General features: G+C 36.9%; 1 protein-coding gene across 1 annotated transcript in view; it reads left to right on the forward strand.

Moving 5' to 3' along the window:
- The first annotated feature begins 1655 nt into the window (after positions 1-1655).
- The window catches only part of LOC121330636 (cystine/glutamate transporter-like), a 34719-nt gene continuing 12672 nt past the window's right edge, over positions 1656-23702 (forward strand). The window contains exons 1-6 of the mRNA XM_041277288.1: positions 1656-2157; positions 10467-10593; positions 12216-12331; positions 21426-21551; positions 22244-22343; positions 23554-23598. Coding sequence (XP_041133222.1) covers positions 1881-2157; positions 10467-10593; positions 12216-12331; positions 21426-21551; positions 22244-22343; positions 23554-23598 — 791 coding nt within the window. The 5' untranslated portion in view covers positions 1656-1880. The remainder of the gene's footprint in view (positions 2158-10466; positions 10594-12215; positions 12332-21425; positions 21552-22243; positions 22344-23553; positions 23599-23702) is intronic.

The following is a 23702-nucleotide window of genomic DNA, read 5'->3' on the forward strand; positions in this document are numbered from 1 at the left end:
ATATATATATATATATATATATATATATATATATATATATATATATATATATATATATATATATCCATTTTTTTTTTTCTTTAAGTACATTAACCAGCCCATGCTATAGTTTTATTTATTTCTTTATGTTTTTTTTCAATCTTTGTTTTCTTCTATTTCATTTAGCTGTTCCTCATCAACTGTTGTGTCTGTTCTTGCTGTTGAGTTACAATGCAAAAAATTACACTTCTTTCCTTGAGCCACCTTAATCATATTGTATTCCTTACTCACTATAACTACTCACACACATTCATTGCACAATAAAACCACTGCCTTTACGCTAGGTAAAGTTGGTAAAATAAGTATTTATCGGTCCATTCATTTTTGAATCTGCGATTTTCACCTTCAGGTTTTCTTTCAAAAGAAAATGTAAATTAAAAAAATCGGCCCCCAGAATAACCAGGCACGGGATAAAATTACTGTTTGTTGGGGTGGGAAAGAAAAGAAAGCTAGACTCATTCTCATTTCTTCGCTCCATACAGTGCAGCTGCAGGGGTCTCAGCTGAGCCGATCTGATCCATGGAGGCATTTCCTCAGCATACAAAATAAACGGAAACAATTCTGCAAGTCATAGGGGACATTTGAATAACCTTTTTTTCTATTGCCATGGAAGTGTATATGCTTCTCAGCAATCATGTTCCAAAAACAATTGCAGAGCAAATTTATTCCCCAAAGCTGCCAGTTTTGGCAGGTCAGTGCAAACCCATGACTTTGGAAGAACAAACTGTATTTTAAGGAACAGTGTTAATAATGGCTAAGCTGATCGGCCAATGGCAATGTGTCAAAAAATAATGTCTATTGACCCTAACTTGAGTAAGTGTTGTGATGATAATGACTCTCTTCTTTTGACACTGATTCTCAAAATGGAAAAACATACTTGCTCTTTATAACCTCATTTACATGACAGATGTGCCATTAGTTTAAAAAAAGTTGTTGCCCCTTTTTGAAATACCATTTTCATTAAAAAAAAAAAAAAATCCTTAAGAAACACCTAACCCTAATTATATACACCAGCTCTTTTTCTTAAATATTTTTCTTATTCTTAAATTCTTAAGAAAGTGATGACAGGAAGTAAAATTAATATTTTCCCCATAGAGGATATAAACGAGAAACAATACCAGCACTAAAATAATTTCTGCAAGATTTGTGTATTTCTGTTGTTGTTAGGAAATCTAGGTCACTTCTGTTTCACTTTTAACACACAGGAAAAGCTTTGTCACCCCAAACACAAATACATAGCTTGGGTAATTCTAAATACTGTGAATATTTGTTTTATTACAGGATATCTACTTTCTTTTGTCACTGCTTTGTACACATGCTGTACAGTATATTGCGTGAACTGAACAACACAATAAATACATTCCATTTGTTTGCTGTTAGTTACACACTGAAATATCCCTGTTAAAATTACACACTGAAATATCCCTAGACCGCTGCCCTTGACTTGGTCTTTGCTATTGTTTACTCTTTAAGAGGATCAGGTTACTTGTCTAGTAGTAAGTGCATTGTAAATTGCTGAGTAATGAGGCATTCATGTGGCTGATGCAAACCTTGATATTTTGCTTCATCAGCTGCAGTAACTCAGTATGACAGGGACTTAAACAGGTCTGATACAGAAGCAGAAGCTGGATCATAACGACAAGGCAGCTGGAGCAGCAAAAAGGCTGGTTTTCAAGACAGAATAGGTTCAACCTGGATTGGGCTTGGATGCCAGTCTCTTTTCACACCAGCTACTGTGGCTTTCTGTGAATGCATAGTTCAGTTACTGCAAAGCTGTAGCACTGCCAGATAACTTTGGAGTGTGTGTGTGTGTGAAGCCAAAGAAGACACTGATCAACAGCATGACCCGAAAACCAGTTGCTACTTCTGTCTCCAATGGAGGCTATGCTAAAGAAGACTCAAATGGCAACCTGCCTATTATGGACTCCCGTGACCCAGCTGCCACAGGTAAAGTGGAGCTGAGAAAGAAAGTAACTTTACTGAGAGGGATCTCAATTATAATTGGCACCATCATTGGAGCTGGCATCTTTATTTCGCCCAAGGGTATCCTACAGAACAGTGGGAGTGTGGGGATGTCCCTTGTGGTCTGGTCCACCTGTGGGTTGCTATCATTATTTGGTAAGACTTTTTTTGTTTTAATTTATTTCTCTAAATGCCTCTAAAACATAGATGTATCTAAACCTTAAATATTCCCAGATTGCAAAAGTTCGCATGGGAGTAAGACATTTGCTGCTTCAGCACCTAATACAGTAGCTGGGATTCTTTTTGATGTAAAACAGCCAGCCTTTTTACTAATTATAGGTTAAAATCACACCTGTCTGCATATAATACCTGCTGCAGTCTGCTGCTGTACTGAAATAGATGCATTGATTTTCATGATGAAGCTTGGTTGATTGTAATTTGTGCATGTTGAATTACTTGCCATTGGCTCAGCACCCCACAGAAACAGATACATTAAGAAGTGCTAATAAATACATGAATAAATTTATACATTCTTGCTCTTTTGGTTGTTAGTAGCTTATTTATCCCTGACTCTCATCAAACAGCTTCTTGAAGGACCCTAGGGTGTCAGCTGGAACCAACTGGGGAGTTAGTTCCAGACTCCCACAATTCTCTATGTTTTCCGTGGTATCTTTTTTCAGGTCGAAAAATGTCTCCTGGGTCGACATTGTCAATACCTTTTAGAATCTTGAATGCTTGAATCAGATCATAGCGTAGTCTTCTTTGTTCAAGACTGAATAGATTCAATTATTTTAGCTTGTCTGCATATGACATGCCTTTTAAACCTGGAATAATTCTGGTCGCTCTTCTTTGCACTCTTTCTAGAGCAGCAATATCCTTTTTGTAGGTGACCTGAACTGAACACAATATTCTAGATGAGGTCTCAATAATGCACTGTAAAGTTTTAACATTACTATCCTTGATTTAAATTCAACACTTTTCACAATATATCCCTCTGAGATAACAAAGTTTTTGTAACACCTATCACGTCATAGTTACTTGTTAGTTTAGTAGCTTCAAGTTCTAACATTTTGTTTCTGAGACATCTAGCATTTAGATAAATACATTTAATGGATGTCTTACCCGAGTTGTTGCCCTTGTTTTGTAGTCTCCTTCTGTTTTTTTGTTGATTTCTCCCCCCTTCCTTTCTAGTTTAACCTTACCACAGGAAAATATAGTAATTCAGTGGATTATCAGCTTTCTGCCTACCTAACTTGATCTGATGATTGAGTGTTTGAGGTTATGCGTGAATAAATAAAAATTAACTGTGACCTGAGGTGAGCAGTTCCTCGGGTACTATATGAGTAAATGTAAAATAAACAAAATCTACAATAATAATCTCTGTATGTATTAATTATTACTTTACATAAATTTTAGATCTGTTTACCTGAAAAACACAAATATATTCATTTACAATCAGGCGGTGTCTCATCAGCCATTTACCTGTGCTGTAAACAAGTTTAATCAACAATCATACTGATAAGTAATAAGTGATATGAGCAGGATTTCTATTGGTAATGACCGCCAATGTATTTTAATGCAACTAAGTTTTCCACAAACTATTCTGTGTTCAGCCCTCATTGCTTTGTTAGATAAAGACAGTAATGATTTCATACCATAAGCTTACCCATGTTTTCTGTTGGTTTGCAATGGGTGTACTCTATAAGAAAAGGGAAATTAAACCATAATTCAGGAACACCATGTCTAATCCACACAAGAACAAAGAACTGGCATACAAGGACACACAGATCCACTAGGAATGTGATCAAGATCATTGACACGGATTTTGCCTAAACGTATTTGTAATACTGTCAGACTCCCCCCAGTTTTTATGTTATATTTGGGAATGCATTTTGCTGTTTGAAGCTAGTGCAACACAATACCCCAGTTTTAAAGACTGGGTGACTGCATCTCAGACTAACCAGGTAAGAGAACCTCATTACCCAAATGGAACATCAGTGAGAGAGGGAGAGAGCAAACACACAAAAAATCAGGCCCAGGGTGTATTATAAAAAAAAAAAAAAAGGCATACACAAATCCTTAAAAACTGGAACAACGAGAAAATCTGGGTGCATGATGAGCCCACCACACCCTGCATTCAGGGCATATTTGCTGGATTGATTGGCACGTTTGTCATAATCTTTATCAGTCTTTATTGAACCTCTATTCAAAATTGAATACATCTTTTCTTTTATGTAGTCAAATAAAGTAAAGTATATTTATTATGAAATGAAAATACATGGTGACAATACTGTTAGTAAACTAAATGACAAATACAAAGTTTTGGAGTTTCTTTTCATTTTCCCAGGGGTTTTAAAAAAGAACATCAAAATCATTTTTGGTGATTTCCACAAAAGCTACTGTTGAATGGAAAATTAAAATCCTGTACAACAGCTTGCACTTCTCAGATCTAACCAGCATGTGGCTGGAAGTAAACAGAACGTTTTAAATAGCACAAGAGGAAACGGAAACCTCCTGCACTCAGTGTATTCATAGCCTACAGCAGCGAAGATCCATTCTTGCTGTAGAGAGAATGAGTTTCCAGTGTATTCATCGCCATGCCTGAAGGCTGGAGTATGGGGGGAAGGAAGCAGAGGCTATTCACAACAAAATCAAATGGAATCGCAAATGGAATCATTATATTCTAGCCTATATTTGATTTTAATAATTTGTTTACACAAGACTTAATAAGCCAAAACTCATTTTTTACTATTTTACTTTTTAATGCGAATTCATAATGAAACTTACACATCACAGGTGTTGTAGTAAAGTAAAATGAAATGCAGTTACCTTTTTTGTAATGTCGTTAAGAGTAGCGTACTCTGCTGTTTGTATGCAGCACTGTATCTTCATTTTCACTCGTGCTCACTGGTGCAATTTGTTTCTGTAGTACCCTTTATAGTACAGTAACAATAATCTTAAAGTGTTTTAGGATTTCTAACTTTAATTAATGCCTTTCTCATAGAGTACTGGGTGATAATAAGAAACATCTCATTTGCAAGCCATGCCATAATCTGAGAAAAATGAAAATACATTTTCTTATAAACATAAATGTTTCTCTTCATCTCCAGAATCTATGATTGAGTGTTTTGGGAGTTACAGTACTAATCTAGAGCTATTTTGGACAGCTTTGACACATTTTTTTAATTCATTTTTTTTATAAGAAATGTTTTGGAACTATGTTTGGGATATATTTACAGGTATATCTTGGGGTTATATAATAGAGTTGAAACATTTTTCTAACACGTGACTTAAAGACCCTTTTTTATTTAAAATGTGTCCAATGTTCCAAGGCTTTGTGAAGTCTTTGGACTGCCCTTCAAAACTGTGAGTGAACCACTTTAAACCTTCCTCATTTCAACATTGGACACCTGAGAAAGTTATATATATATATATATATATATATATATATATATATATATATATATATATATATATATATATATATATAAATAGAGGAGTTTGTTTAAACCCCTTTTTTTAGCTTTCATTACTCTAACAGCTGTAGAGAACAAATATAAACTGAGTAATTTTAACCTGCAAACAAATATTTGGGTCCTCTTTTTTTCTTTTCTTTTTTTTTTAAGTTTCACTGAACATTGAGTAAAACAGGCTGTCTTCAAACTGGACAGCACCTCTTCTATTTTGCACAGGGACAGGAAGTTTCTTTACAATCCTTTCCATTTCAGTGACATCAGTGTCTTCAGCAGGTGGGTGTCTGAACACTCCGTTTTTCTTTCTTCTCAAAAACTTCACTCTGAAGTATTTTTCATCTGGAGTGACATTTACTCTCCTGTGTCTTTGTTTTTTTGGTGCAGGTTCACCATCTCTCTCTCTCTCTGCGGTGGCAGAAAGAAGGTCCACCACACACTCAGACACTGTAAACTCCACAGAGCTATCAAGATCTTGCTGTCTGTGACCCTCATGTGATGGTAACCTGTCCATCACTATGGCTTGATGGGATATATTCCAGTTTTTGCAAGGCCAGCATTCAGATTTACACTTTCAGTCTGTTGAAGTTTGTGTACTAGCTTTTTCAGTAGCTGAGGAAATGTATCTTTTGGTATTGTGGTAGACTTTATTGGCCTGGCACATCAAGAGGCAGGTCAGTTTGATCAAAAGGAAAACCCCATTCTGCAGCTGCAACGAGGTGATCCCGAATAGTAACTTCTTCCTTTTCGCTGAAAACTGTCGGTGCGCCCAGCTCGTTTGTGCATTTGTTAGTGAGGTGGTTGTGTAGTGTGGCTTGTTTCACTTCATTCTGTAATGCTGCCTTTCTAATTCTAAAGGCTCTTCACCTCACTGCATAGACAGTTCTCTGCATGGCGAGTTCCGTATAATCATGGTAGCTTTGAGCACCAATTTTTCTTTTATATGTTCAAACCATGTCTACCATCTAATGCACTTCAGCTATGAGGATTTCCTAGTCTGAAATTGTTATAGCGAGATTTAATGTAAACACCCTCACATGATCAGTGAAAAATCACATGACATACGGTAAAGTAGTTTGCTGTATAGTAATGTTAGTACATATGCAGAACTATTTATGTCCAGAGTTTCCCCAAAGAAGTGGCACTACTTGGAGATAACACTGGACAGGTCATTTTCTTGATCATGGAAAGGGTTACAGATTAGAAACAATACGTCCCCAAATCAGTGATTTGTGCAGATTCAGACAATATGGAGCAGATCTGCCTGCGAGCTTCAGACTGGGCTGTACAGATAAAAGTTTGACCACTATGTTTGGATAGTCATTTTCACTCCTCGCGCAAATCATACAAAAAAGGTAGGTAAACCCAGGAACAGAATAAAACTAGACTGCTCATTAGAAAGCTATGAACCAGTGCTTTTAAACGGTGTATAGTTTATTTATATTTTAAAAATATAACATTATTATTTTTTTTTTTCGGTTCAATGTTCAACGACGTCCAAAATATGCCCAGATTACGGTAGGTGTGATCTAAGGAATCTACAATGTCGTATTGCATTGACATTGGTATACGCACGTATGTTTTTTCATCGGTGTGATCTTGCAACTTGGCACTTGTCGTGATATTCAAGTTTGAAAATGTAACTGGTGCTTTAAAAAAAAAAAAAAATTAAAAAACTTAAAACTTACTGAACTATAAAGCGTCCTTTTGAACTTTATGCTATTAATGCAATTCTTTCTACAATAAAATATACTTTTCACATTTGATTTATTCAACTTGTTCAACTTTATTTTTTTCCCTGAAAAGATTAGATCTATCTCTTGTTTTAATCTCTTTCAGGTGATTATATGGTTATACAGGATTAATCTTACGTAACATTGTAACACAAGACAGTGGAAAAGCTTTTATTTGTCTGTTTGAAGGGAAAGCAATAGACTAGCAAAGCTCAGTCAGCCTCTCAATGCCCAGTGACCCTGCATTACAAACAGTTAATCTGCGGTAACTGGTGCCACCCACTTTCTCCATATTCATACAAACTACATAATGCACAAGTCCCATTCACCTCTTTCACTACTGTATCTTTAACACACACACAATTTATATATATATATATATATATATATATATATATATATATATATATATATATATATATTTTTTTTTTTTTTTACAGTACTGTGCAAAAGGTTTTAGGCAGGTGTGAAAAAATGCTGTAAAATAAGAATGCTTTCAAAAATAGATGAGTTAATAGTTTATATTTATCAATTAACTAAATGCAAAGTGAGTGAACAGAAGAAAAATCTAAATCAAATCCCTATTTGGTGTGACCACCCTTTGCCTTCAAAACAGCATCAATTCTTCTAGGTACACTTGCACAAAGTCAGGGATTTTGTAGACATATTGTCAGGTGTATGATTAAACAATTATACCAAACAGGTGCTAATGATCATCAATTCAATATGTAGGTTGAAACACAATCATTAACTGAAACAGAAACAGCTGTGTAGGAGGAATAAAACTGGGTGAGGAACAGCCAAACTCAGCTAACAAGGTGAGGTTGCTGAAGACAGTTTACTGTCAAAAGTCATACACCATGGCAAGACTGAGCACAGCAACAAGACACAAGGTGGTTATACTGCATCAACAAGGTCTCTCCCAGGTAGAAATTTCAAGGCAGACAGGGGTTTCCAGATGTGCTGTCCAAGCTCTTTTGAAGAAGCACAAAGAAATGGGCAACGTTGAGGACCATAGACGCAGTGGTCGGCCAAGGAAACTTACTGCAGCAGATGAAAGACACATCATGCTTACTTCCCTTCGCAATCGGAAGATGTCCAGCAATGCCATCAGCTCAGAATTGGCAGAAAACAGTGGGACCCTGGTACACCCATCTACTGTCCGGAGAAGTCTGGTCAGAAGTGGCCTTCATGGAAGACTTGCGGCCAAAAAGCCATACCTCCGACATGGAAACAAGGCCAAGCGACTCAACTATGCACGAAAACACAGGAACCGGGGTGCAGAAAAATGGCAGCAGGTGCTCTGGACTGATGAGTCAAAATCTGAAATATTTGGCTGTAGCAGAAGGCAGTTTGTTCGCCGAAGGGCTGGAGAGCGGTACACGAATGAATGTCTGCAGGCAACAGTGAAGCATGGTGGAGGTTCCTTGCAAGTTTGGGGCTGCATTTCTGCAAATGGAGTTGGGGATTTGGTCAGAATTAATGGTCTCCTCAATGCTGAGAAGTACAGGCAGATACTTATCCATCAATCAATACCATCAGGGAGACATCTGATTGGCCCCAAATTTATTCTGCAGCATGACAATGACCCCAAACATACAGCAAAAGTCATTAAGAGCTATCTTCAGCGTAAAGAAGAACAAGGAGTCCTAGAAGTGATGGTATGGCTCCCACAGAGCCCTGATCTCAACATCATCGAGTCTGTCTGGGATTACATGAAGAGAGAGAAGCAACTGAGGCTGCCTAAATCCACAGAAGAACTGTGGTTAGTTCTCCAAGATGTTTGGGCCAACCTACCTGCCGAGTTCCTTCAAAAACTGTGTGCAAGTGTACCTAGAAGAATTGATGCTGTTTTGAAGGCAAAGGGTGGTCACACCAAATATTGATTTGATGTAGATTTTTCTTCTGTTCACTCACTTTGCATTTTGTTAATTGATAAATACAATCTATTAACATGTCTATTTTTGAAAGCATTCTTACTTTACAGCATTTTTTCACATCTGCCTAAAACTTTTGCACAGTACTGTGTGTGTGTGTGTATATATATATATATATATATATATATATATATATATATATATATATATATATTTATATCAGAGGCTCAATCCTATTATATATCTATATACTACGGGCCCAGATTAGAAGGTTTTTCCCAGAGGCTAAAAAGCCTTAATTTGTTTGTAGCGCGTGGCTATTGTTGTATATTAGAAGCCAGGTGCAGGGTATTTAAAGAAAGCTTGTTAAGGGCTGCTGTGTGTTTGTGTGTGTGGCAAAGTGCCCGCCCCTGTGTGTATTTTGTGTTGTCTGTCAATGTTGGTGTATAGTCATTGGTACATGGGATATAAATGGGTCTGTGTAACACGAGTGTTTAAAATGTATATTTGTACTTAGGCACGAGGATTGCACAGCACTTCACGTGCAAGTAAAACATAATATTATGTGAGCATAGGGAATTGCACTTTTATTAATTCACATGCAGTTGTACCAAGACTCCAGTTGAGTGATTGATTAGCAATCGAGTCTCGGTACAGCTGCATAAAAGCTACATGTTTTCATCCACTCGGGGTTGTGTGTTCGGTGAGTGGAGAACGGGATTGGAGACAGAGGTAATAATAATAAAATAATAACGTAAAGTAAAATAGTTAAAATATCTGCTCACTATGTTTTGTTTAGTGTTAGTCCATTTTGTTTGTCTCTCTTGTTTTGGCGAAAGTGCCATGTCCTGTGTTTTTGTTTGTTTATTTTCTGTCTGTCTGTGCACTATTAAATGCTGAGCGAGACCATTCACTCAGCTCCACCAAACTCCACCTCTCTGTCATTTATTTTCTGGTTACTGTTTCTGGTCTGACGACCCCCACTCCGGCTGTCTTTGTAACAGTGTGTGTATGAAGAAGTTGTGTCGAGCGTCAGCGTGTAAAAATCGATTTCTGGGTCCTGAATCCTGCATTTTGAAGGGGCAACGAACCGCAGAGACGAAGCTCCAGAAAGGCGTCTCTGCTTCGAGGTCAAAGGGTATATATATATTATATATATATATTCATCGTATATATATATATTATAATATTATATATATATATATATATATATATATATACACAACGTCAAATTTATGAAATGTACATGTTAAATCAAATGTGAAAATAAAACTAATGATATCTCGTTAGAATTGAAATACTAAATACACCAAGTGAACTTTTAAGATTTATTGACTTTTTAATAGCTGTGTTATTTGCTTTTTTGTTGTTGTTATTTCTTACAGGGGCCCTTTCATATGCTGAGCTTGGTACATGTATCAAGAAATCTGGTGGTCATTACACCTACATCCTTGAAGCCTTTGGCCCACAAGCTGCATTTGTAAGAGTTTGGGTGGAGCTGCTTGCAATACGGTTGGTATAATTACTTTACATATCAGTATAGCATGCCCATTTGTATAAAGGACATCTCTCCATCTTGTTTTCATCGTGAAAGTACTTGAATACACAGTTCTGCTCACTGAATAAAAGTAAAAAGAATACAAACCTACATAAAGTCCTATGAGATTCAAGATGCCCAAATAACAAATGTGGCCTAGTTTTTAGCAAATTCCAAACCTGACTTGTAGAATTTGGACAAAATATGTTTCTTTAGTGGCGTGCAAGCTGAGACACTAAATACACTCAATAACTTACTTTAATCAATGGTGAAGCATGTTGTATCCACACAAGCGATCAGAAAGTTACACTACCGTACTTACGTTGTTGTTTAAAAAAAAAAAAAAAAAAAAAAGAAAAAACATCTCATTTTATTGTTTTGGATGTGACATTCCAGACAAAGCCAACCTTTAGTACAAATACTCAAATGCAGTACGCACTGTTGGGTTAAGAATTGCTTTGTCACTCCATATTTACTACTAGGAATATTAAAAAGGCTACTAGAGTTCATTTGAGTAAGGATGTTAATTTAAATATAAATTTGGTTGTATTATTGAGAGACATAAGTCTCAATGGGAAAATTACAACGACATGTGTTGATAACTGTGGCAGAGTGGATGCTGGTTGTGTAAAGGTGATGGGTGATGTAGTGCAGGAATAATCACAGGCAGGCAATTGTAATCCAGTTAGAAAGACTTTATTTTGTAATTCCCGGTCTGGTGACCAAAACAATAAACATCCGGCAATTCACACCTATGCGTAAAGCAAGGAGGGTATTTACACAAACGGTTCTGCACAACCAAAATAATAACACAGTATTTATCCGCTCCTCAATAATACAAGACATGGTCACCAGTCCAGGTACGTTCTGTAGTGCTCATGGTAGATGATAATTAATTAAAGACTGAGGGAAAAGTGCAGTGATGATCCAGTTTAGTGCTGGCCCAAAGTGACAGTTCCGGATTCGTGCTTAGCTGTCTAGTGATTACAAAAAGACACAGACAGTTACTAAACACACAAAACACTCACAAACTCTTTTCTATTTCAAGGGACAATCTCCCGTTTCTTCCCGTTCCTCGTATTTTAAACCAAGCGAAGTGTTTCTCTGGCCCCTTTATTGCTATCCCGTATGACTCCTTGGTAAATGATTGCAGCTGTGTCTATTGCTTGCAGCTGCTACCTTGTTTACCTTCCAGGTCAATACATTCCTGCAAAAATCTCGCTTCCTTCCAGGCTGACCGATTTCCCGACCTCGGAAACAAACTGTCAGGCCAGCCCATCCAGAGACTTCTCCTTTCGCTATTTAGCACCCTCACAGGTCGAGAGGGCGATTTACAACCAGAACTCATTGTATTTCTGTCACAATAACCCACTGGGACTAATTATTTTAAGGGACATACTGTAGTTTTTTAGGGGTAGGACCAAATATTTTAAGACAAATGGTTATATTACAATTTTGGATCTTACCCAATCCTCAGTTGTGGTTAGCTGAGATATATATTTTTTACAGCTATATCACAAACATATGTTGTTAAGTGTTAATATTAAATTCAGGTTTCAGTTATTATTAAGATGTTTGTTCTACATTTCTTTTATAGTCCTGCTGCCACAGCAGTGATCTCTTTGGCTTTTGGACGGTACATATTGGAACCCTTATTTATGCCTTGTGGGGTACCTGAACTACCAATCAAGATTGTTACTGCCATAGGAATAAGTAAGTATCCATACCATAATATGCTTTTTAACAGCAAGGGCTGTTTGTTCTCAGAACTTATTTTTCTTAGCAGTTGATATTTCTGACACCCCCCCCCCCCCCCCCCCCCCCACCACCAAAAGCAAGTGCGTTCACAGGGTGGGAGCCAGGGCTGCGAGAGGAGGGGAGCCTTTTCACAATTTAGGATTGGAGGCTCGGCCTCTAGAACAGGGGAGAGAGAGAAGGACAAGCCCGGACTCCAACCGCGTGAGCCTTCCCTATGGAGTTGAGTCTAGCCCAATCGGCCATTCAAGCCCCTGAAAATACAGTCCTCTGACTTCTTGGAGAGTTGTTATAGGTGTTGCCTCACGACTGGGTTCGACCCTCAGAGGACGGAACAGCTCATATGAAGCCTTGACGTAAGGAAGAAAAGAGAATCTGAAAAAACACAAGTAATTGTTAGTTACGGGCCTCGAGCACTAAGAGTATGAGGGCCATGTCCCAGGAGGATAAAGGAGGAAGGAAGACAGAGCTTTTTTTCTTGAGGCTTGAAAGAATAGTGTGGTTGGTGATCTCCACTGACCACATGAGGAACCTGTGGAGTTATTGGAACTCTAGGTGGGGGAAGTGAGAATCACAATCCCCCCGAGGAGACCGACACAGAGACATGCAGCAGATGAAAAACTGAGGAGGAAAAAAGCTAATGCAAGAGAAAGAGCAGAGCTGTGACTGGGTTTGAATGGGAAGTCTAGGATGATAGGCAGGTGAAAGTTGGAAGAGACAAAGCCCTGGCTCTTTCCCCCGAACCCCACTAAAGTTAACATTAATGCTATTCCGCTCACACCCACAGCCAGGATACATGACGTAGAATAGATTGTCAAACGAACAAGGAAAGAGGAGAACCCTTGATAGGTAACTGGATGTGTATGAGGGCATTGCTTGCCTTTATGCTTTTTGACATCATTATGCACATTTGACTTTTGGTACTTTACCCCACTGTTTACCTGTGATTAGTTTACAACTATAAATAGCCTGGAGGTTCGGTGGGAAATGGTGACCACCCTTGTCCCAAGTGAACATCTTAACCACTGTACAAAAAAGGTATATAGTTTATTATGTTGCCTTATTTACAGGAATCAGAATTCTCTTGAGCTGTGTATCACACAACACTGTTGGAGACAAATGTTGGTGTATCAAACTAACGTTTTTATAAGTTAATACACTATGTGTAGGGTATCTCTCAAAGTATAAGAGATCTCGTGTAATTTGAAGGACCGCAAACAGTGAGATTCTGGCTGCTCAAACTGTGTGAAATATACATTGTAAAAGAGCTGTCATCTTGTTCAATTTGGAGGACTGTGAAGCAGTGTGGTTCCGGCTGCTCAAACTGTGTGCAACATACAATAAGGTACACCCTACATCACTTATTAACTTATTATAAATCACAGAAATGAACATTGTATCCAGGAATAGCTTTAAAATTTAAAATATTTTATTTTTCTAAAACATATCTTTTATCCCCATCCCTCGATTGTGAAATGCTTCAGTCCAAAATCAACTTCCAGAGTACCTGGATAATGCATGTAGGCCCATGGGTACTGTGCTGTAGTGACACTATTTATTAAAAATAAAAGTACAGCTGGAGAAACATTTTTTTTAAAGTGTTTAGCGATTTCATGATCATTTCATTGGGACAGTAGCTTCAAGGTAATCAAAAAGGAATCTGTGTCCCCTGAACACTGCACAGAATTCCAGTTTCTGATTTTGAAACACTTTTTGAAATACAAATATATAAAACAAGGGCAAGTGCAAAGAGAGGCATAACATACTTTGAACAACTACTAGCAACAAACTATCAGAACAACAAATACTCCTTCCTGCAGTGTAGATTCTTGCCTGTTTTATGTGTGTTTTAATTGTTTTATTCCTTTCTGAATATTAGCCTTTGCTTTGATACTTGCTTTAAACAGGGCCTATAATCTGCTATTAGGAATCAGCCATGACAAACAGATTCCAAGAAACAAAAGATTTGTATTTCTGATTTAAACATGGCTAGGTAGTGATATATTATTGTTAGGCACAATGAGGGCCACCATGGTTCTCCAAACATTTGGTGTTCCACTTTGAAATTGGTTGTTCACAATCTACTGCTTCAGTGTACTCTGAAAGAACTGACAAGGCATTCTGGATGGTTAGAGCAGCTGAAACACTCAAGATGGTCACTCAGTGACAACCATAAAGCACTTCCTGAAGGGAAGTTATTTCACAAAATCATGGGTGAGCATCCAGCTGCAAACAGTGTAATAAATCAGAGGGAAACATAAGGGGGGAGCTGAAAGGCTGGCATTCCCAGTCTACACCACAGTCTCTGTGAGGTCATGATCATCACCACAGCATGTATTAGTAGAAATAAAAATGTGGTAACAAATTACTACTGAAACCAGGCGACAGGATAGGAGGAGAGACTGCGTTGGGTTCAAGAAGGTATGTGTGACGGGCTGAATTCCTTTTTGCCATGCTCCCTTGCTATGTAACTTGAAGGACCACGTACAAACTCCTTTGTTTTTCAAAAAGTAATGAGGCGGCACATGGACTTGCTTATCGCACATCTGGACATGTCACATACTTGTAAAAAAGGTTTTGGAAACATACTGGTATGAGTTCACAATTGAAATGCTCTCATATTCAATAGAATACTTTATCAATGCAAACATAGTGTCAGCCATATGTTTTAGGGACATGAACTATCAATTAATTTCCATCATTCTTCTTGAAATATGTTGATAGCTTCACAGATGAACAGTACTATACTAGTACTGAACATCCCAGAGTACATTGCAGCATGTGCCACAGAACAGTGTGTTATAAATGACAATATTTACATTGGAAAGAAATATGTTTTATATATTTACTACTCAGAGCTCGCTCCTTAGCAAACATTTTTTAAATTGACAAAAACACACTTTTGCTCAGAACACAATAATATGTATTGCTAAACAAACACTGTTATTAGTCATTTATCTACAAATGAAAATCCTTGTTACACAGCAGTGTCCTTTTCTCAAGTTGAGTTAGGACACAGCTTCCTCTCTGGAATCTTATCTGATAAATGAAGTAACAAATTATGAAAAAAAAAAAAAAAAAAAAAAAAACACCTTTCACATCTTAAGGGTAATTTGATACAAGCATTTTTGTTCAATTATGTCATTTTTAAAGCTACTGGTTACTGGAGTCTGAGGATCATTTTTCTTTAATTCATATCTTTCGATTGCCTTTTTTTAATGTTAACACAAGATTAAACCTTTGTTCTGAAAACATTATTCTTCGATGACAGCACTGCATTATAGAAAACTTAGGTAAAGATCATTTGTATTACAATTTTAGGCACACTATATGCATATCAAATGGAAGGACTTGCCTGACTTGCTGGAAAGATAAACCAAGATTGATGGTTTATGCAAAGTTTCACATACTGTACCAATACAACTTCATAGCAGAAGGGGCTCAGAATTGTTTTGCTTTGATTATATGCTTTTAAAAATCAGGAAATGCATACCTTTTCATTAATGTTCTAAACATGTAATATGTGGCCAGTATATATCAATTCAGTTAAGCAACTAAAAAAAAAACTATTCTCACCCGGTTCTTTGGAGTTGGTTGATCTCAATGCTTTGTCAAATCATGTCTCATAGGCTGTGATTGCTTCATCAACAATATGGTTAGGTTAACCCACTGTGTTCTCTGTGTACTGATAAAGTAATAAAACATACTTGAAGAGTAGATATATTTCTCAGAAAGAAATTACTGCAAGGATATTTCCAAAACTATTCAAAAAGTATTTGCTATGTACACAGTTAAAGTTTTGCTTTATTGCCATACAAACACACTCCTGCAAGCTATGTATAAGTGATTAAAAAAAAGAAAGCCACTAGAGAGAGATCTTTTTTTTTTTAAATACAGTTTTGTTAAACATATACAAAGGCAAGGCAGTCCATAGCAGCAGAAACTAAAAGTGCAGAGCAGTTTAGAGGCAGTTTGAAAGCAAGTTGACAGCTGCAGAACTAAATTAAACTCACAAAAAAAAAAAAAAAAATGAACATGGCCTTCAAGCCAGTAATCTACGACACCTGCATGATGTGGGAAATTCAAGAAAACCCAGCAGAGCTAAACCAAGTGTGTGTAAAGTGCCGCAAGATCCAGGACTTGCTTCAACGAGTAAGTATGCTAGAAATGGAGCTGCACAAAATGACAGAGCAACAGGAGTTTGAGGAGCTGGCACACTCTAAATTCTTGGAAGTTTGTACCCCTAACAGACAGAGAGAGATAGAAGAGGGTCAAAACAGATGGGTTCAGATAGGCAGAGACTGGGGAAAAAAAGAAACATTGTCAAACACAACCACCAGAAATCAAAACACATTTGACCCACTTCAAAATTTAGACGATCAAAACCAGCATCAAGAGAACGGAAAGAACAACACCCAGGACCCCATACATGGTGCTGGCCAGGCAGCAAAATGAAAGGAGGTCATGATTGTCGAGGAGTTCATATTGAGAAACACAGCAGTGCGCAGTCTGGACCCCCTTACATCAACAGTGTGCTGTCTTCTGGGAGTCTTGTCAGGCACATCACTGAGAACGTGGACAGGCTCCTAGAACGAACAGGAGATGACCCGGAGTTGTCGTCCACATTGGTACAAACAACATTGGAAGAGACAGACCAAGATCCCTGCAAAACAAATTCAGAGAGCAAGGAAATACATTAGATCAAGACAAGATCAAAACTGTACTGTTTTCTGGGATACTGCCAGCACCTTGCAAAGGACCATATGTACAGCTTGAAATAAAGGAGCTAAATGCATGGCTGAAAACATGGTGCACCTTGGACCACGTTCTACAACAAGAGCTATCTATATAGTCAGGATGGACTGCTCTTAAATAAAAAGGGAAAGAATCCTCGAGAAGGTTCAGAAGCATTTAAACTAGGAAGGGGTGAGAAATCAACGAACAAAACAGAAGGGAGTCTACATCAAAACAAGGGCAACAACTCAGGTAAGACAGCCATTAAAAATCTATTTAGCTAAATGCTAGAAGTCTCAAAAACAAAATGTTCGAACTTGAATCTACTGCACTAACAAGTAACTACGATGTAATAGGTGCTACAGAAACTTGGTTATCCGAGTGATGGAGAAGAATATAATATTAGTGGGTATGCACTGTATAAGAAAGACAGGTAGGACAGAAGAGGCAGTGGGGTAGCGCCTTGATTTAGTTTTTTTAAATACAAAGCCAGAATAACTAAAACAGAGGTCAGAGAACCATTGGCAAACTCAGCTCACAACATGTTCTCATTTGAAGTGCTTTTTAAAACCCAAAAAGTAACAACTACAGCTAAGGTTTACAATTTTAAAAAGGCAAACTGTGAAGGAATGAAACAGAAACTAACAGAAGTATAGCATAAAATAGAGAAAACATCCACAGAGAAAGGATGGCTATTTTAAAAAATGTAGTACTAGAGGCACAAAACAAATCAAAATCTAAAACAAAATGGCCAAAATGTTTTAATAGATCAATTAAAAAAAAAAATCAGGAGACAAAAGGCATTTTACTGAGCATTTAAAAGGGATAGAAAACAAAATACACAAAAGAGCATTTGGAACTTCAAACACAAGTCAAAAAGGAAGATAGAAAGGCCAAGACAGAGATAGAAATGAGTATTGCTGAACGGGGTTGAACTGACAGACTGGAGAATTGCAAACGTAATACCAATCCACAAAATGGGAGACAAAACCAAACCAGGTAACAGGGTTCATATGGTTTTTCAACATCAAAATTCCATACTTTTTCTAGACTTCTCTTTGTTTTACCCAGGCTTGTATTTTAGTTAATTTCTACTAGTTTTTCGATAATTATCCACATAGGCAGGCAGCCGCAGAGCATAATAGCCTTTTGATCCAGAGCAGAAGTTGCTCCTGGTTTTCTAAAAGTATTTGTCAGAAGTTGGAGGTGCATATCTAGCAAGAGACAATGTAGGTATGCAAAAGAGACGTAAGATACAATCTAAGAAATGTCCAATATTTGAGAACTATGTTGCATTATTTACAAAACAAATATAAAAAGTTGTATACTGCAAGTATGCTTGTGCCAAAATAGGATAGTATAATGGTACCAATAGTACAGTAAAACCAGACAATTTTGGCACAAGTATACTTGCAGTATATTACTTTTTTGTAAGGGATAATATTGGATTCTGATCCAAACTTCTTTATACCCTGTTAAATGTTGAATACTATGGGAGCTGAAAAATAACAAAAATGAAATAACAAATGCGCATGCATTATATATTAAAATGTGCAACATATGAAACATACAAGTCTAAAAGGTATTGACAATGTCGACCCAAGGGACTTTTTCGACATGAAAAAAGAAACAAGGACCAGGGTTAACACATGGAGATTAGATAAAGGGGTATTCAGAACAGAATATAGGAGGCAATTGTTTTACACAGAGAATTGTGGGACTCTGGAACCAACTCTCCAATAATGTTGAAGCTGACATTCTAGGATCCTTCAAGAAGCTGCTTGATGATATTGTGGGATCAATAAGCTACTAACGACCGAATGAGCAACATAGGCCGAATGGCTTCCTCTTGTTTATAAACTTTCTTATGTAAGTAAAATACTAAATATAGTGCACCCTCGCTATAACAACCCTGTTTGGGTCCATAGCCTTTTGTTCGCTGTAGTAAAAGGACAATCCAAAGTGAACAATATAAGCTGCTGGAGCAAGTTAAGGAAGTCACCTTGGATAAAGGCATTCGCTAAACGATTAATAATATTAATACTGCATCAACAAAGCTTCAGTTTTGTTTCAGTTGCGAATGTTAATTTAAATCTTGGTTTCTTATTTAGAGCTGTATGAGCAAACATCATCAGCAGTTAGATTTTTTTTAAAATTTTATTTATTGAAATCGGTATTTAGTAGTATAATGAAGGCCATATAGCGAGGATGTAAATATTATATCTACACTCGGCTGACGGTTTCGACCCGAGACTGTTGCTACACTCGGTACAATAATTTACAAGCAAGCACCGTACATTTAAAATAACATTACCTGAACATTTGATTAATCACATTAAAGAAATGGAAAAAGCAATGTTAACATGTTACGTTTACACACACATAAGGGCTACAGAAATGTATTATTTATTTATTTATTTAAAAATCTGAGTCAGTGACAATAACTATCGTATTCGATTATTTTTTTTTTCTGGGTTGGGAAATAACGTTAATGATTTAATAAAGGTAACAAGATAACAAAATGTGAATCTTGGTGAGCAGAGTACGGTAGCTTGTAATTCCAGTCTGTAACTTTGTTTAAAAAATTTAAATGTGTATACTTTGGCTGTCATAGTGTCCATTTTACCCTTCATTTCACTGGAGCAGACTGGAGGGGAATTTTATAAATAAATATAAAGGGGCATTCAGAACAGAAAATAGGAGGCACTTTTTTTACACAGAGAATTGTGGGAGTCTGGAACCATCTCCTCAGTAATGTTGTTGAAGCCGACACCATGGGATCCTTCAAGTAGCTTCTTGATGAGATTCTAGGATCAATAAGCTACTAAAACCCAAACGAGCAAGATGGTCTAAATAGCATCCTCTCGTTTGTAACCTTTCTTATGTTCTTATGTTCTTAAGGGATGCTTAAAAGACTGGCCCCAGAGAGTCTTGACCACCGTCTTGTCTGGCAATCCATTAGCACCTCTGTAGCAGTGACGGCAATACTGTGAGGACACAGAGGCTCCAGAGTGGGTGCCTTAGGGCCCTGATTCACAAACGCTTAGCATCATTACAAAATGCACTCAAGCAATACCTGCCATGCTAACTAGTTCATTCACTAAAGTTTCTACCAAAACTAACTGGAAATGGGATCATGCAAAACTTACTCAAAGAATATCTAATTACCCTTTAAGAAGCACTCACACCTTGGACCAGGCTCTAAATCTTGGTTCTAAATATTTTATAAGGTATTAAAAAATAAAAACCTTTTAATATACATTTGTAAAAAGATGTTAATGATAAATTGTAAGTTCACTTCCACAGACAATCCACACTCTCTATCTCTATTGCATGGGTAGTTGCATGGCTTAACCCTTACACCCAAGTAACCCTCACAGATCAGCTGCTGCCAATGCATGATCATTCAAATCATGGTACCAATTCAACTGGACACTAACCAGCTATCTGTACTATGACCAGGCACTTTTGCCAAGGTAGATATTAGCATTTATATCCAATTAATCATCTATCATTTCACATTTTCTTCTCAGATTACTGTTGGGGTCTGTATACCCCTCTACTGACACCACTTTAGAGAGCCATGTTATTTCCTTGTAGAATATTTAGTGCTCATGTTGTTTTATTATAGAAATGTGATGTATCACATCATATAGTTTCCAGGCTGATTCTATCCTGTGACTTTAAAAACATCATTCAGTTCTTGATAAACTAAATTGGCTGTCATTATGCTGAAGGCATGCTTTTCATTTCGAGCTAATGACAACCTTCCCTGAACTGCATGGAAGATATGACTTCTCCTTATCACATGACTAGATGGAGGTTCATTCATCTTGGGCATAATCTAAGATGTTCGGATCTCTTCCCGTCATGGAAAATGAGAAATTGGCCTGCATCATCACAGTCTTTCAGCAAAGATACACACACTTACAATATGTTATGCTTCTTGGAATATTTCTGAGTAATACAGGAATAATCTCTTTTCAATCATGGGATACCATGCTTCTTTGAAGTATCATGCACAACTTGAAAACTGAAAACAGTTCAAACATTTTACATATAAATATCAAATACAATATAATTTATAGTTTAAGGAATAGCCTGGATAGAAACAGTCTGGTTTTTGGAACTTAACTGAAAGAGAATAATCTGATGATCAGAGGATGTGCTGTGTTACGTAAAGAACAGGTGGTGGTGCAGCTCAGCCCCTACAAGACCAATATACTAATGAGGTAGTGTTTGGTGGATTACTGTTTTTTTTTTTTTTATTTGGGTGTCTTGTGGGATTAAAATATGTTTCCTTGTTTTGATTCAACAGCCTCTGTGATGTACTTGAACAGTATGAGTGTTTCCTGGACTGCACGGATACAGATCTTTCTGACCTTCTGCAAACTTGGGGCTATAGGGATTGTCATCATACCTGGAATGATTCAGTTATTTAAAGGTAAGGGTGTACTTTCAGGGTACAAAAAAGGATTACAAAAGGAAGGATACCATGTTGATGTGTTTTTCATGAGCTCTTGATAGGCAAATCTAAAAGTTCTCACATGGAACACCCAATACTATATTTACTAGGATGACAGATGCAATAGCTTTTTTTCACATGTATGTCTATTACAGTGTAGGTATGTGCTATTTGTTAGTGTTGTTGTAGCAACTGGTGCAATACGTGCATTACATAATTTTGCGCTGAGTTCACCCTGTAAACATTTGGCTCTCATTTGAGCTTATTAGGAAGGTTTTCTAAGGGGCTATAGATAGCTTATTTTATTTTTTCAACGTCTCTCTTTATAATCTCTGAATTATAAAGTAAGTGGAACAAAACAAATTCGAGCCTGTTTTCAAGTGACTGTGGTCTTTTACATAATGCACATGTTCATAGTTAAGGGGGCTACTGGTAAATATGAAGTCAATATCAAACTTTAAACTGAGGTTTTCATAAAAACCAAGCCAAACCAAATTGAAGGATGAAATTCATTATGCCATCATACATCTCAAGTACTTTTTAAGATCAGTGGTGGCCATACAGCCTTGAGCTGTTATTTTAATGAGGTCACAGTGTGCTTTAATTATGCTTACATTGTATTTACTGTATGTGTTTAAGTGTAACACAGTTTGAGTCTATTATCATTTCAGGCGAAACTCAGAACTTTCACAATGCATTTGGAGTTAATGAGGTCCCTATCATGGGATTACCCCTTGCTTTTTACTCAGGAATGTATGCCTATGCAGGATGGTAAGTACTGTAGACACCCTACTTGACATTTGCTGTCTACAGTAACATTTAACACATCTACAAACATGTATGCTTTTAGTGACTAATATGCACTTCATTTATATTCATTGTTGCTGATTTTTTAAAATAGTTGTATGACTTTTCTTGCTTTTCAAGGTTGATCCAAATATAGAAATGTAAAAAAAGTCCTTGAAAACAGACAGCTGAATTAGGTGATCCATAGCAGTGAAAGTATTAGCCCAAGAAAGTGTTGTCTACAAATCTCCCCAGAAAAAACATTGGCATGCTACGTCCATATGAGTTTACAGAGTGCTATTAAAAATGTAAATGCAATATAAGAACACTTCTTCCTCTCACACAGGCAGACTGGAATGTTGTGTGACCTGACATCCTTAAATACAGTAGCAACTGCCCATCATGCGCAATTACACTTTTAAATTATTAATTTAACATCAATTAAAATATAGAATCTGCACAATCTTGCCTGCATAGTTTTCTCCTGTGATTACAAAGTGCATACAGGTACAAAACAATCAGTAAATAGAATCTACAGTATCTATAGAAAGTCTACACCCACTTTCAAAATTTTCACCTTCTGTTGCCTTAAAGCCTGGAATTAAAATGCTTTTTTTCATTTATCTAGACATCCTACCCCACAACTATTTTAGAAATTTATAGAAAATTAATTAAAAGTAAAAACCTTAAATTAGCTCAGGTGTAACCAGTCGCCTTCAAAATCACACACCAAGTTACGTGGCCTCCACCTGTGTTAAATTGTAGTGATTCACATGATTTCAGGATAAATTCAAAGCAAATTTCATAGCAAAGACTCAACCATGAGCACCAAAGCGCTTTCAAAAGAACTCCGAGACAAAGTTGTTGGAAGGCATAGATCAGGGAATGGGTATAAAAAAATATCAAAGGCTCTGAATATCCATTGGACCATGGTCAGGACGATTATTAAGAAGTGGAAGGTGTATGGCGCCACCAAGACCCTGCCTAGATCAGGCCGTCCCTCCAAACTGGATGACCGAGCAAGAAGGAGACTGATCAGAGAGGCTACCAAGAGGCCAATGGCAACATTACAAGAGCTACAGGCTTTTATGGCCAAGACTGGTCAAAGTGTGTGTGTGATATATATATATATATATATATATATATATATATATATATATATATATATTATATTTTTTTTTTTTTTTTTTCTTAGGTTCTACTTGAATTTTGTAACTGAAGAAGTAGAAAATCCTGAAAAGTGAGTCGCATATTCATATTTTAACTTTTTGGTTGCACTTTTTAATGTAATTGACAGTACAAATCCTCAACTCCAGTTAAAATAGTGGCTGACTTTTCCTATCA

The sequence above is a fragment of the Polyodon spathula genome, chromosome 2, assembly GCF_017654505.1.
Source record: "Polyodon spathula isolate WHYD16114869_AA chromosome 2, ASM1765450v1, whole genome shotgun sequence".
NCBI classification, from domain to species: domain Eukaryota; kingdom Metazoa; phylum Chordata; class Actinopteri; order Acipenseriformes; family Polyodontidae; genus Polyodon; species Polyodon spathula.